This window comes from Glycine max, chromosome 1, assembly GCF_000004515.6.
Source record: "Glycine max cultivar Williams 82 chromosome 1, Glycine_max_v4.0, whole genome shotgun sequence".
NCBI classification, from domain to species: Eukaryota; Viridiplantae; Streptophyta; class Magnoliopsida; order Fabales; family Fabaceae; genus Glycine; species Glycine max.
Window position 1 is genome coordinate 48,817,454 of NC_016088.4, and position 14,891 is coordinate 48,832,344.

Genomic DNA, 14,891 nt, shown 5'->3' on the forward strand with positions numbered 1-14,891 from the left:
TTATAAAATTTATAGAAAAATGGATTGGAAAATGCAAAATATATATATATATATATATATATATATATATATATATATATATATATATATATATATATATATATATATATATGTATGTATGTATGCGCGCGCGTGTTAGTGTTATATTAGTAAGGTTAATGTCATCACAAACAAAAACTTAAAGTTTAATATTAATATAAAATAATCTCTAATAATAATAAAGAAAATGATTAAAAATATATGTTTTATATTCATTCAATAACTATTAATATGCAAATTAAAATTTGTATACTCTATTATTCAAAATCATTAATTAATTAAGGAATAAATATCCTTAAAGAATATTGGAAAACAATATAAATTTTTTATTAATATCTAATAAAATTTAAATAATTATATATATATATATATATATATATATATATATAATTAAATTTTGTAAAATTTTTGGGGGGCCACCCTTCATGGAGAACTAAGCTCCGCCACTGCTCATACGATCAAATATATGTTGAAGTAAGTTGTGAGCCATTCTGATAAGCTTTCACTATCAATATTGGAATATTTTGTGAGCCAGTTTAATTAGATTAGAATCATCAAACTTTTGTCAACATATCTTAGTTTAAGTGAGAAGGGTTTAAAACTTTTAAATCTGGTTTGATTCTAAAATTTGTGTATACAGGAAAAAAAAAACTATCAAAAGCAGATTCTATTTTGCTTAGTTAAGAATACCCGTGAAAAACAAATTAAGAATATTGCATCAAAACTTTGAATAATATTTTGTTTTATTTGCCAATTAGTCAGCGCTTATATATATATATATATATGTCTTTATTCTTCGCCCACTTTTTCTTTGGGCTTAGTCCCTGTATTTCAATAAAATTAAAAATATTTTTTTAAAAAAGTATTCAGCGCTATACGTAGGTCACTATCACAAAAGTTCCTCTGACCAAGATAAAATATTCATATCACTCTTCCATGTTAACGCACGAATCTGTTGATATAAAATTATTTTGACTTCATCATCAGGATTTCTCACGTGCGAGAGAAAGTAAAAGAAAGAAGGAGAAAAAGAAATCATTAAGAAGACAAAAGGAAATAGTCCACACCTTCCACGGCATGCACTAGTAGGTTCTTCTCCTATCTACCAAGTGGTAGTAGGTGCTATATATATATATATATATATAAAGAGAAGTGTGTAGAATATGAACCTGTTTAGCTAGGTAGACTTTTAAGTTATTAATTAATCATGGCTAATAATTATAGTGTGTTAGAGCTCAACCTTGGTTTAGGCAACAACAACGTTGGTGGTCATGCAGGGCAATCACCAAGGCAAAGGTGCCCCGCACCGTTTCTGTTGAAAACGTACGATTTGTTGGAAGAATTAGGTGAGAACATTGAAGATAGCACCAAAATTGTGTCGTGGAATGCAGAAGGAACTGGCTTTGTTGTGTGGTCTCCATCTGAGTTCTCTGAGCTCACCTTGCCCAGATATTTCAAGCACAACAACTTCTCTAGCTTCATTCGCCAATTGAATACCTATGTGAGTAATTACGTACTACTAACTATAGTAGCATGTTTGTCTATTTTGCCTAGGATGGAGATGTTGGAGTTCATCCATTGGTTTTTTTCCCTTTTGTAACATTTTGATTAAATTATTATTGCTTTGAAGTTTAAAATAAGCTGAACTAATTATTAAGACACATTAATATTACTCTCTACTCGAATAGTACACCAAGTTATTGCATATCATATCTTCAGTTAGATGTTTCAGAACAAATGGATTTCCTTTCTCCATTTAATTGAAGTTGTTATATATATATATATCAATTTTCTTGAATTAGTTTTACCATATATAAATTAAGGAAACATTTATAAAGAAAAAAAGCATCAGCCATTGTTTTCTTTTAAAAATTTACAATGTGGAGTTAAAGGAAAAAGTGATAATATTGATCGATTAGAGGTCATATTTAGCACAAAAAAAATCTTTGTTGCTCTCTAGTTTTTTCTGTTGTTTTCCATCTCCAGGTTCCCCTATACATTCTTCAAAACTAGGGGCGCTAGGTAGAGGAGCTCTATTGAAAATGAAGTATTGAAAAAAAAAACGGATTAAAGTTAATGTATTAATAATTAATATTGATTGTTCAAAGGCCATATTTAGTGATATATATGCTTTTGAGTTTTTCTTCTGCTTTTGTGGTTTGCTCTCTTGTTTTCTTTGTTTTTTCCCCCCCTACCTTCCACATTTCTTCTTTCAAAACTACGACGCTAGAGGAGTTCTATTTCTATACTGAAAAGGAAGTATCGTAGTTTTTTCTTTTTTATTACGCGGAACTGAGGAAGTATTAATAATAGTTAAACAAAACAAATCAAACCACGTGCATATAATGAAGGTCAAGTCAATGTATATATATAAGATGATGGTCAAATCAGATATTTTTAACTAAAAGTCAAAATAGTTGTACTGCACATGCTACACTACTTCACTTGAGCACACATAAGTTGAAAATTTTAAAAACATTGCTCACTGCGAACGATAGCATGCTGTACATTTGGTTAAAGAATTTTCAAAAGCTTATCTTTGACATTTTTTATTTATTTATAGAGCAGCCGTTTGGTGTATATAATAACATGATGACGTTGAATAATATTTTTATATATGTTTCATCAACTTGTGATGCTTCTACGTAATCTCGTACCAATCTACTTCAACCATCATATCATATATAATATAATTTACGGCATCTAAATTTAAGTTTCTATAAACCTAGCTAGCTCGCAATCCGTCTATAAAAAAACAATTGCAAAATCATACTTGATTACGGGTAAGCTTCAACAATAAGTTATAGTATTAGAAAATTTCACAAGTTTATAATATATTGTAATATTTGTGAAGAGACAGGTCTCTGAGTAACGTATACTAGCCTCTTATTAAACAAAAATACTTGGAAATACGCAATATTTTTATATATAGACATAGTATTTGTATTAATTAAAGTAAAATTATAAATCGGTTTATATATATTTGTCAGTTGTCACAAGGTAAAGAAAGTGTTGATCTATTTATTTGTGTTAGCAGCGGTTTGGTTTGGTGTTTGTTTCATCTTTTTCTGATTTTTCAAAATTACAAAACAGGGATTTAAGAAAATATCATCAAAAAGATGGGAATTCAAGCACGAGAAATTTCAGAGGGGTTGCAGGCACATGTTAGGTGAAATCACAAGGAAAAAGTGCGAGCCAAGTGTGTTTCCTGCATACCTCAAGTCTTCTTCTGAGGAAAATAATGCAACGAGTTCCACGGAAGAAAACAATGATCATCAACTACTTATGGAGGAGAACAAGAACCTAAAGAAGGAGAGATTAGAGCTGCAAGTGCAAATAGATGAATGCAAAGCACTTGAAATGAAGTTGTTGGAATGTCTCTCTCAGTTTATGGACACCCACCAAAATAAAGTTAGGAGACTATGTTAATTGATAATTATTATTTGATGGAAATATATAGAGCTGTTTTAAGAGTTTTCATGGATTATAATTAATAATGCTAGTTTTAATTTAATGTTCACGCTTCACTCATATTCAGCAAGTTGTAAACCCTAGTTAGCATTATCACAAATAATGTATGAAAATTAATTAGCTAATAACCTAATATATATGTTCAGCTCTAAACCAAATGTTCTACTGAGACGCAGGCGCGAGTAATAATAAATTGCAAATTGGAGAAGAGTAACCGTCACATCGATTCTCAATGTATATCTGGATTTGGGCTTCACCACTTGTACATTTATCACACGAATGTTGTCGGACCCATTCTTTCTTCAATAACTTTGGGGTTGATATTGAAGAATGACGAAGAACTGATGTTTGCAGGTTCTATCATCATCGGGTCCACGGTAAGAAAGGTTAACTTCATGCTTCAGATTCAACAAAAAAAAAAGTTTTCATGTTTGAGGTTTTATTAATTAATCGTTTGGCGTGTATTTAACTATTTATATTGCAAGATTGTAAGTACCTGTGTATCTAATCAGAGGAGAAAGAAAAATATCATCCTCTTATAAATCCATTAAGAAGGAAATAGGAATAAATCTAAACTAATAGATAAAGATAAGATTTCTACAATCGAGTTTATATCTTATATAAAGAATATCTGAATGTCATTATATTTTGAAAATCCTGTTGTCACTTTCAAGAGATAAAATCAATTTAGCATTTGATTATTAAATTAAATGATATACCAACTATATATTATCTTTTTGAGACAAAACCAATTATATATTATCTCTAGAAGCATTTTTACCATCCACTTACACGTAATTTTTCCTCAATTTTCATGTAGAGCATCTTGATTGTTTGAGGATGGTGCGTATATAGTTGTATATGAAAACCAAATCCAAGTAATATCAGAAAAAAAATCTCTCCAAAATACTTCTATTAAAAAATATTGTTATATATTATTAAAAGCAAGTTGTCCAAAGCTATACTAAATTAACCTTCGTCAACTGGCATATGGGAGAATATTCAATTCTTTAAACTACAAAGTGATCGCATTTTCAAAATCTAATGTGTATAGGTATGATGCAACCATAGTCTTTTTTTTTTAACAGTCAACAAACTAAATATTATAGATGACATATTATAGATGACAAGGTACCAGAGGTGCCATGAAAGTGTAACACAGTACTCTGCTGGTAGAACATAATGTTAGGAATTTTATAATTCCTAATCAATGAGTTATATATTATATTATAATATTTATATTAATTATTTATATTTAATTATATGAGTTTAATATAAAGTGATCTAATTTAATGAATTCATTGGACTGCCAACAAGGAAAATTGATATAGGTTTAATGAGCGAAAATCAGTTTAGTTCATTAAGGGATAATGTGAACCCTAATAGGTTAAAACTTAAGGCATGATTATGGTTCCCAAGACACCAAATCAAGGAACTGTTTCTCCTCTCCCCATCTGAAGAGAAAACAAAGGTCCCATAAGGAAGAAGGTGATTTGATTGAGGAAAGTCATTAAACCAATTGTTCGTGACCGCTGTAAGATTTCGCTGCGTGTTGATCAAGCTCTATGGATCCAGGTATTCCTTAAAACCTCTTGATAATCTGACGTAATATGTTTTGGTGCTCATTTGATATTTTATAAGGTTTATTAAAACTTCCAACAAATAGTATCAGAACCACCATTACTATTAGATTATTGGGATTTAAAGTTGTTTGATATGTATTATATCTGGATCGTTTTAGTTATATGATCCCTAATTTTATTTTGGGGAGAAACTATTTTGATTAATAAAATTATAAAACCCGTAAATTTTTGTGTTATGGTTGTAAAGTTTTTCCTTTTTTTTTCAAATGAATAAAAGGTTTCTGCATTTGATTTACGGGTTTGTACACAATTTTTGTTTGTGTCGCGTGTGTTTACATATTATTCTATTTGGGATAAAGATTCGACGTATCTGGCGTTGGTTTTCTTGAACAATATATATTTCGTGAACAAGAAAGGTTTTTTTTTATACATATAAGGTTTTCAAAAACTCTTTACGTCGAATACAAAGCCACATGGACTTATATTTTTATATAAGGTCATTGTGTGCGATTTGTGAATCTATATGTATACCATTATCATGATGTTTTGTACATGACACAATTTCATATATATATATATATATATATATATATATATATATATATATATATATATATATATATATAATTTTTGTTTATATGAATCAGTAATAAGACAATGGTTTTTTGTCTTATATGAATAATTTATTGTTTTTTTTCCAACTGTTTTTCCTTCATGAATCGATGATAGACTGATAATTTATGATATTCTTGTGGTTAGTATAAATTTGTGATAGTATCGTGGTATGTTCGTTTTAGATGCGTAATTAGTTTACCATGATGTCGTTTTCAAATATTTACTGCTATCACAATTGGGTGCAAATTTAACCATTACGAATTCTTTCAATTTATTTGCATGTCCAGTAATTTTTAATTAAATTGATTGAACCATTATGTTGCCAAAGTAACCTCTATTGTGTAAATTGATTTAATTAAATTGCATGGATGTTAGTATGAAATTATTTACCCAAAGGAAGACACAATTTGGCCAAATAATAACATACATGTGATGATAAATATGTAACAATTATAAAGTTTTTTTTTTCATGAGAATAATAGTCGGTCCAAAGAAAGGCTATTATTTGACAGAACTAATTGTCAATATTTGATCATTGCGTTGAGAGTACCAATTATAAATTAATTTCTTTGTCCAAAGACTAGAATTAATGTTGTGCTTAGTATCTTGTGATTGATCTCTTATGGAAAATATTTGCATTACTTGTTATATATACTTTATATGACAAACTTGATTATTTGTGAACATGTTATTAATTTTTGTTCTCTCTTTAGTTAATATTGTCAGTGCTGCAAATGTTACTGCCCAAGTGAATTCTATCCCAATACTGAATGGGACAAATTTTAAGGTCTATAAGGAAGCCGTAGAAATTGTTCTTGGCTATATGGATTTGGACTTGACACTGAGGACGGAACGACCCATTTCCACTCCAAAAACCTCTAATGAGGTAAAAATTCAAAAGTGGGATCAGTCCAACCGAATGTGCTTTATGATCATGAAGCACTCTATTTCAGAGGCGTTTCGGGGTTCTATTTCTAAGGGTCAAAGTGCAAAGAAATTCTTTGAGAAAATTGAACAATACTTTGCCAAAAATGAAAAAGTGGAGACGAGTAACCTTTTGGCTAAACTCATCTCCATGAACTATAAAGGCAAAGGAAACATAAGGGAGTACATTATGGAGATGTCCAATCTCGCATCTAAACTCAAGTCACTTAAGTTAGAGCTTGGTGAACTGCTCGTGTACTTGATTTTGATCTCGCTTCCTGCACACTTTGAGCAATTCAAAGTGAGTTATAACCTATGAAGCACGAACACTCCATCCCCTTGCCGTGTCCGGTGTTCGACACGCGTCCGTGTCAGTGTCCGACACCAACATGACACCCGTACTACATTCTATATTTTGGACATTACAGGTATCCAGTGTCCATGTCCATGTCATGTTCGGTGTCTGTATCGATGTCGGTGCTTCATAGGCTATAACACTCAGAAGGACAAATGGTTCCTCAATGAGCTTATATCTCACTGTGTGCAAGAGGAGGAGAGGCTGCAAAGAGATAGGACTGAAAGTGCTCACTTGACTTCAACCTCTCAGAATAAGAAAAGGAAGAAAACTAAGGGTGTTGCGGAAGGGACTTCTCAACAAAAGAAACAAAATAAGGATGAGGAATTTACCTGTTACTTCTGCAAGAAGTCAGGACACATGAAGAAAGAATGTCCCAAATATGCTACATGGCGTGTGAAGAAAGGTAAATTTCTTACTCTAGTTTGTTCTGAAGTTAATTTGGTTTTTGTACCTAAAGATACTTGATGGGTAGATTCTGGTGCTACTACTCACATAAGTATGACTATGCAGGGTTGCCTGTGGAGCCGACCGCCAAGTGATGATGAAAGGTTCATCTTTGTGGATGATGACAAGAAGGTTGCAGTGGAAGCTATTGGAACTTTTAGATTACAGTTAAAAACTAAATTTTATTTGAGACTTTTGTTGTACCGTCTTTTAAACGGAATTTGATTTCTATTTCTAGTTTGGACAAATTTGAATTTTCTTATTCATTAGGAAATAATAAAGTTAGTCTCTACCAAAATTCAAATATGGTTGGTTCTAGTTCTTTAATTGATAATCTTTACATGTTTGATGTTGTTAGTTCCTATAATAAAATATTGTAAATAAGTTCACGTGGTATAAACGAAAGTTGAATGAGAATTCAACCACCTTATGACATAAACGTTTAGGCCATATCTCTAAACAGAGAATTCAGAGACTTGTGTTGGATGAAATTCTTGACCCTTTGGATTTATCGGACTTTGAGGTCTATGTTGAATGCATAAAGGGAAAACGAACAAACATAAAAAAATTAGGTGTCGAAAGAACTAAAGACATCTTAGAACTGGTGCATACAGACATTTGTGGTCATTTTCCTATAATTTCTTGGAATGGACAACAATATTTCATTATGTTCATAGATGACTACTCTAGATACGGTTACCTAAATTTGATACATGAGAAGTCCCAATCCCTAGATATTTTTAAGACTTTCAAGGCTAAGGTTGAACTTTAACTTGAAAAGAAAATTAAGGCTGTCAAATCTGACCGTGGTGGTGAGTACTATGACAGATATGATGGATCAGGAGAACAACGTCCAAGACCTTTTGCACTTTTCCTCAAAGAGTGTGAAATTTTTCTGCAATACACTATGTTGGGCAAACCTAGCATGAATAGTGTAGCAGAATGAAGAAACTGAACTCTTAAGGATATGGTGAGAAATATGATTAGTCATTCTTCTTTGCAGAGTCACTTTGGGGAGAAACATTAAAGACCGCAGTTTACATCCTTAATAGGGTGCCAAGTAAAGCAGTTAACAAAACCCCTTATGAACTTTGGACTGGTAAAAGGCCAAGCATTAAACATTTGCACATTTGGGGTTGTCTGGCTGAGGCACGGCCTTATAGGCCACATGAGAGAAAATTGGACTCAAGAACAATTAGCTGATATTTGGTTAGCTATGCTAAATGCTCTCGGGACTATAAATTTTACAATCCCACCTTAAGATCCTTTTTCGAGACGGGAAATGCGAGATTTCTTGAGAAAGTTGAGTTTAGGAAGGAAGATAACATAAGGAATGTTGTCTTTGAGGAAGAACCTCTTATTTACAGTGATCAAGTCCTTGTACCTATTACTGTTCAAGATACAACTCCAGTAATAGAAGACAATATTCAAACTATTGACATTGTTCCAGAACAAGACAACAATGAGGTTCTCCCTCAAATACCTTTAGAGCAACCTCAACAACCTCAAGAAGTGTCATTAAGGAGATCCATTAGAGAGAGGAGAAGTGCAATCTCAAATAATTATATTATATTTCTCCAAGAACATGAGGATGCCGTTAGTTTAACAGAGGATGATCCAATCAACTTCTGTCAAGCTATGCATAGTTCTAACTCTAAAAAATGGATTGACACCATGAAAGATGAGATGAAGTCTATGAAAGAAAATGAAGTTTGGGATCTAGTCAAATTGCCTGAAGGTATGAAACCTATTGGTTGTAAATGGATATTTAAAACCAAGAAGGATTCAAAGGGTAATATCGAGAGATATAAGGCTCGTCTAGTTGCTAAAGGCTTTACTTAGAAGGAAGAAATTGACTATAAAGAAACCTTTTCTCCAATATCTTCAAAGGATTCTTTTAGAACTATAATGACACTGATAGCTCATTTTGACTTATTTCAAGACTGTGTTTCTAAATGGTGACATTGAAGAAATGATTTATATGGTGTAACCAGAAAACTTTGTGTTAGGTGACTTAAAGTCCATGGTATGCAAACTAAAGAAATCCATCTATGGTCTCAAACAGGCTTCCCGTCAATGGTATTACAAGTTCCATCAAGTCACTACCTCATATGGTTTCAAGGCAAATGTAGTTGATGATTGTGTATATCATAAGTTCAATGGAAGTAAATACATATTCTTGGTATTATATGTCGATGATATACTGCTTGCTAGCAGAGATATAGGCTTCTTACAGGAGACCAAGAGATTTCTAACGAAAAATTTTGAGATGAAAGATCTTAGGGAAGTTGTTTTTGTGTTAGGTATTAAGATATATACTACGAGATCATTCTCAAGGTATCCTAAGGTTGTTACAAGAAAACTATATCGATAAAGTACTTGATAGATTCGGCATAAAAGATAGTAAACCAGGAGATACCCCAATAGCTAAAGGAGACAAATTCAGTCCCAATAATGACCTTGAAAGAACTGAGATGCAGAAGATTCCCTATGCGTCAACAGTAGGAAGTCTGATGTATGCTCAAGTTTGTACTCGTCCCGACATAGCATTTGTAGGAGTTCTGGGCAAATACTTGAGTAATCCTGGATTGCAGCATTGGAAGGCAGTGAAACGCATAATGCGTTACTTGAAGAGAACAAAAGGCTACATGCTCACTTACCAGAAGTCTGACAATTTAGAGATCATCGAGTACTCAGACTCTGATTTTGCTGGATGTCAAGACAGCAAACGCTCCACTTCTGGATACATATATATGTTGGTTGGAGGAGCTATCTCTTGGAAGTATGCTAAACAAACTCTTGTAGCTTCTTCAACCATGGTTGCGGAGTTCATTGCTTGTTTTGAGGCATCTAATCACTGGATATGGCTGTGAAACTTTGTCACTGGTTTGCGTGTGGTCAATAGCATTGAAAGACCATTGAAAATTTATTGTGGCAGTAACTCTGCAGTTCTTTACTCGAACAACAATAGGAGTACAACCAAGTCAAAATTCATTGACATCAAGTTTCTGGTTGTGAAGGAAAGAGTTCAGAATAGGCAGATTTCCATAGAACATATAAGGACTGATTTCATGCTAACTGACTCACTTACTAAAGGTTTGGTACCTAGAGTTTTTCATGAGCACACTGCTCATATGGGCGTAGTTTCAGATATTTGTATTGTTTGGATTTTCTACAGAAATAAAGTTGATGTTTATCATTTTATTCTGAGCTTGTTTTGTGTGCAATATTTGTATTGCACTTTGGATTGATCTCTATAAAAAATAAAGTTTGGACTAGTTGAAAATAAAAACTTGATTAAGATCACATTGTATGTAATTTTCATGCCGATTATCCATATTTGATCTATGTCATCGAGTATGAGTAACAGTAGTGATCATTGTGGCTTAATCACGCTAAATTGTGATGAAAACTGCAATGGTTTCCTGTTGCTATATGAGATGGACCAGATTATATAAAAGGAGTCTAAAAGTAAATAACATACGGTTGCGCGCCTAAAGAATTTTGTGATATAAATGTCTAAGGTTAATATATAGCCAAAGTGGGAGATTGTTAGGAATTTTATAATTCCTAATTGATTAATATGAGCTGCATATTATATTATAACATTTATATTAGTTATTTACATTTAGATGAGTTCAATATAAAGTGATCTAATTCAATGAACCCATTGGACTGCCAACAGAAAATTGATATGGACTTAATGAGCGAAAATCAGTTTGGCTCATTAGGGGATAATGAGAACCCTAATAGGTTGAAACATAAGGCATGATTATGATCCCCAAAACACGAAATCAAGAAATTGTTTCTCCTCTCCCCATCTGAAGAGAAAACGAAGGCCCCTTAAGGAAGAAGGTGATTTGGTTGAGGAAGGTCATTAAACCAATTATTCGTGACCGCTGTAAGATTCCGCTGTGTATTGATCAAGCTCTATAGATCTAGGTATTTCTTAAAATCTCTTGATAATCTAACGTAATGTGTTTTGATACTCATTTGATATTTTATAAAGTTTATTAAAACTTCAATACATAAGATCTGAGTTGAAACATATGGCAGTAAATAAATAAACCCCTACTAGCTTTCTACATAAATCATCTTACACCATTAGTTAACTATATGCTGCCCAAATTTCAACAACAGAATACGTAATAATAACCAGTCCCACTATCTTATATTCTTATTATGGTAAGTCCACCAAAGAAAAGAAATAACCAATTCTTACTTGCAATGGAATTGATCCTCCTGTAGTTCCAACCCATGTTGGTATATACGTCAGAGAAAACAAAAACGCTAATGTCTCCACACACGACAAGCATCACTTGAGCAGCAAAAACACACTAAACAAAATTACTTTGATACAAATTAAGCCAATGGTCCAGCTACCTCAAGCACAGATATATATTCAACAAAAGGTTAGGATCGAAGATTAAGTCTGATGCAACACCAAAGAGGGCTGCTCAGACCAATTATAAAAAAAATGCGGAGAACCCTTTTAGCTTAGCCTTGAACCACATCCATGATCCTACTATAATCATCTCCATAACTTGCTCTAAATGATTTGAGTCTCATCAAAGATTACATCGTTACGGTGTTGCCCAAACACCCCTCCACAATAGCTTACCAAGTTACCATGTTTCCAACTATGCTGCCAGAAATGCATTTCGATATTTTCCGTCATAGGCAACACTGTGATGTTTGAATTTTGCAGAGTATATCCTACATAATGCAACACTGTTACTGGACATTGCCGTCTGCCGTTGCTTCTGCATGAATAAAGGGGAAGAGTTCGAAATGATAAAAAAAGTATCTTGTGCACAAGGGTCTCTACAACTTGTAAACTAACTTTCGAAAACAAGATGATTTGAGTAGCTGGTTGCAAGTAGTTCTGTGATCTTTCCAATTGACAAGGTTGACGTTTTGATTGTCATGTATATTTGTCCCTAATCAAATGGGTCAGACATAAATTTCTGACATGATATAAATTTATCTTTTCAATAATAAAGTTTGCATTGCATACTGGTCTCTGTAATGTGCAATTAGCAATATAAACAAGAGTTTTATAGCAAGGCTCAATTCCGGTAGCAATAAATTGACCCTTGTGCTATCAAGCAAAGCGTTTTGTATATAGGAAAATGGTTGTGATATTCAATTGAATGAGTAATGCTATTTTTCAGAGTTTTTCTTACCAAGAAGACAGCAAGAGAAAGAAAAACAATAATTGTCGTTAGAATGAATAGCATTTTCTTGGCTTTTCTATTGTCATGGTGTAGATATATATCGTGATAGACTAGGCCTGCTGGCTGCTGGTGGGTTACTTTTCAACCAATTATTGTTCTAAAAAATTAATATTGACTGATCAATGTTAAAGGGTCAATTGCATTGGGATGATAAATCTGATGTGGACATGCATAAGAGCATATTGACCAAACCTTATACTGCTATAGTCAACTATGTTATTTTCAAGGTTTAATTTGAACTAAATTTCTACTCCATATATATAGAACCTTCTTGTCAAGTAAATTAAATGTTAACTTTCAAATCTTTGAAGTATAAAATGATGGCATATAAAGAACTAATATAAAGTTGAGACAATCACAATTGATCCAATTAAGCAGGCATTAATTCATTGTGATTCTTGTTCTAAAAGAGAGATAAACTAAAGAAATTAAACAAAGTTAGAACAATGTTATCACATGTCTTCGAAAGATATCGAATTCTAACACAGTCATCAACCACACAATATTCAACATAAGATAATGATAAGATTTATAAACATAATAAAAGATGAACTAGTCGTGGACAGAGGGCATAGGGTAGCGACACAAGGGACACGTGTGACTGGTTTGCAGCCACTTCACGATGCATTGATGATGAAACACATGACCGCATGGCATTGACGAAGACGACAATAACTTGACATCATCTTCATTACCCTCTTCAGCATAAAACTCATCCATGCAAATATTACACTTTTCAGTCTTGAGGAAGAGTGGATCTGTGAACGCTTGCAGGGAGTGTATGGCTTCATTGGAGGCTGGAATCATTGCGACCTCTTGCTGTATGGACTCCTCTTCTATTAGTGCAAGCGTTTCTTCATCTACTTCTTCCAGCATGTCCACGAAAATATCTAAAGTCAAAGGGAACACTTCGCATTCGAAATCTGCAGACTCAGCCGAAGAAGGGGAGCCCTGAACCTCCAAGGCTCGTTGAACAACGGAAACAATATTCCGTGATATTTGATCAAAACTTCTTGGGATGAAGTAGAGAAAACATTCTGGGTTGGATAATACTGATCGTAAAAAATCTTGATTATCTTCAAACAAGCTTTGGAAGCTTATGGATGTTGAAGTTTCCAACAAGGTTGAGGTTCTTATGAGACGCAGACGCCAGTCATAAATTGAAAATTGTCGAAGGGTAACAGTCACATTGAATCTCAATGTATCTCTGGGATTGGGCTTCACCACTTGTTCATTTATCACACGAATGTTGTAGGGACCCATTCTTTCTTCAACAATTTTGGGGTTGATATTGAAGGATGACGAAGAACTAATGTTTGCAGGTTCGATCATCATTGGGTTCATGGTAGGAGAGGTTAACTTCTCAAAGAATGATCAAGATTCAACAAAGAACAGTTTTCAAGTTTGAGGTCTTATTAGTTAATGGTTTGGCGTGTATTTAACTGTTTATATTGCGATGGTAAGGACGTGTGTAACTAACCAGAGGAGAAAAAAATCTCATCATATAAATCCCATTAAGAAAAAGATAGAAATAAATCTAAACTGATAGAGAGAGATAAGATTTTTTTTCAATGATGTATCTATATCTTATATGAATCATGCCTATCAAGTGTTTAAATGTGAATATATTGGTGGTGAAACGGTTTATTACTATCAAGAGATAAAAATTAATTTAGCATTTGATTATTAAATTATATTTATCTTTTAAGAACAAATTAAATACTCACCATCGATTTAATACAAGGAACTTTTCCTTATCGAGCATCTTCCTTCATATCTTGATGCATGTATTTAATTTATTTGGAGAGAACTATTAGAGCATGATCTACTTTTTGGAGAACATGAGTCGAAGTAATAACAAGAATATTTTCACAATCCTGAAGAGATAGTTCACTAGAAGACCCAGGGATAAACATAATGTAGATTAAAAAAAAAAGAGAGAGAATGTGGGTTTAGAAAAAAACTGACTTCTTCTACGTTTAGTATTTTTTATTTTAAATACTATTTCTTGATTTTATATAAGTTTATCTTTAATTTAATTTAAATTTTAATCATAATATACTATTTAATTTGAAGATATTTTCTCTTTTAGTCCTAGAGAAAATTAAATAATAACATTACCTTGATCAATTTTAATTTGAATTTAATTTTTAAATTTTGAATTATGACTCATCATATCTAGATTACACTACAGATTTTAACATTGAGTGAGACTGCAAT

The 14,891-nt window shown here is 32.6% G+C and overlaps 3 protein-coding genes across 3 annotated transcripts; 2 read left to right on the top strand and 1 right to left on the bottom strand.

The window, feature by feature from the left end:
- The first annotated feature begins 1,182 nt into the window (after positions 1 to 1,182).
- Positions 1,183 to 3,516, top strand: HSF-05 (heat stress transcription factor 5). Its single transcript, XM_003516418.5, has 2 exons — positions 1,183 to 1,540; positions 3,133 to 3,516. The coding sequence occupies exons 1-2, from the start codon at positions 1,247 to 1,249 to the stop codon at positions 3,466 to 3,468; spliced, it is 630 nt and encodes a 209-aa protein (XP_003516466.1). The 5' UTR covers positions 1,183 to 1,246; the 3' UTR covers positions 3,469 to 3,516.
- Positions 3,517 to 6,393: 2,877 nt separating this feature from the next.
- LOC113002411 (uncharacterized) lies at positions 6,394 to 7,529 on the top strand. The gene is made up of 3 exons (XM_026129785.1): positions 6,394 to 6,874; positions 7,121 to 7,393; positions 7,501 to 7,529. The coding sequence occupies exons 1-3, from the start codon at positions 6,394 to 6,396 to the stop codon at positions 7,527 to 7,529; spliced, it is 783 nt and encodes a 260-aa protein (XP_025985570.1).
- A 5,694-nt stretch (positions 7,530 to 13,223) lies between these two features.
- Positions 13,224 to 14,015, bottom strand: LOC102665306 (E3 ubiquitin-protein ligase RING1-like). The gene has a single exon (XM_006574202.1). It carries the CDS (start codon positions 14,013 to 14,015, stop codon positions 13,224 to 13,226), a length of 792 nt encoding a protein of 263 aa, XP_006574265.1.
- Between the last annotated feature and the right edge of the window lie 876 nt (positions 14,016 to 14,891).

Coding starts and splice junctions, on each gene's coding strand:
- LOC102665306 (XM_006574202.1), bottom strand. CDS start 14,015: ATGAACCCAATGATGATCGAACCTGCAAACATTAGTTCTTCGTCATCC.
- HSF-05 (XM_003516418.5), top strand. CDS start 1,247: ATGGCTAATAATTATAGTGTGTTAGAGCTCAACCTTGGTTTAGGCAAC. Junction 1,541..3,132: donor TTCGCCAATTGAATACCTAT/GTGAGTAATTAC, acceptor ATTACAAAACAG/GGATTTAAGAAAATATCATC.
- LOC113002411 (XM_026129785.1), top strand. CDS start 6,394: ATGTTATTAATTTTTGTTCTCTCTTTAGTTAATATTGTCAGTGCTGCA. Junction 6,875..7,120: donor GTCACTTAAGTTAGAGCTTG/GTGAACTGCTCG, acceptor GGTGCTTCATAG/GCTATAACACTCAGAAGGAC. Junction 7,394..7,500: donor TACATGGCGTGTGAAGAAAG/GTAAATTTCTTA, acceptor ATGACTATGCAG/GGTTGCCTGTGGAGCCGACC.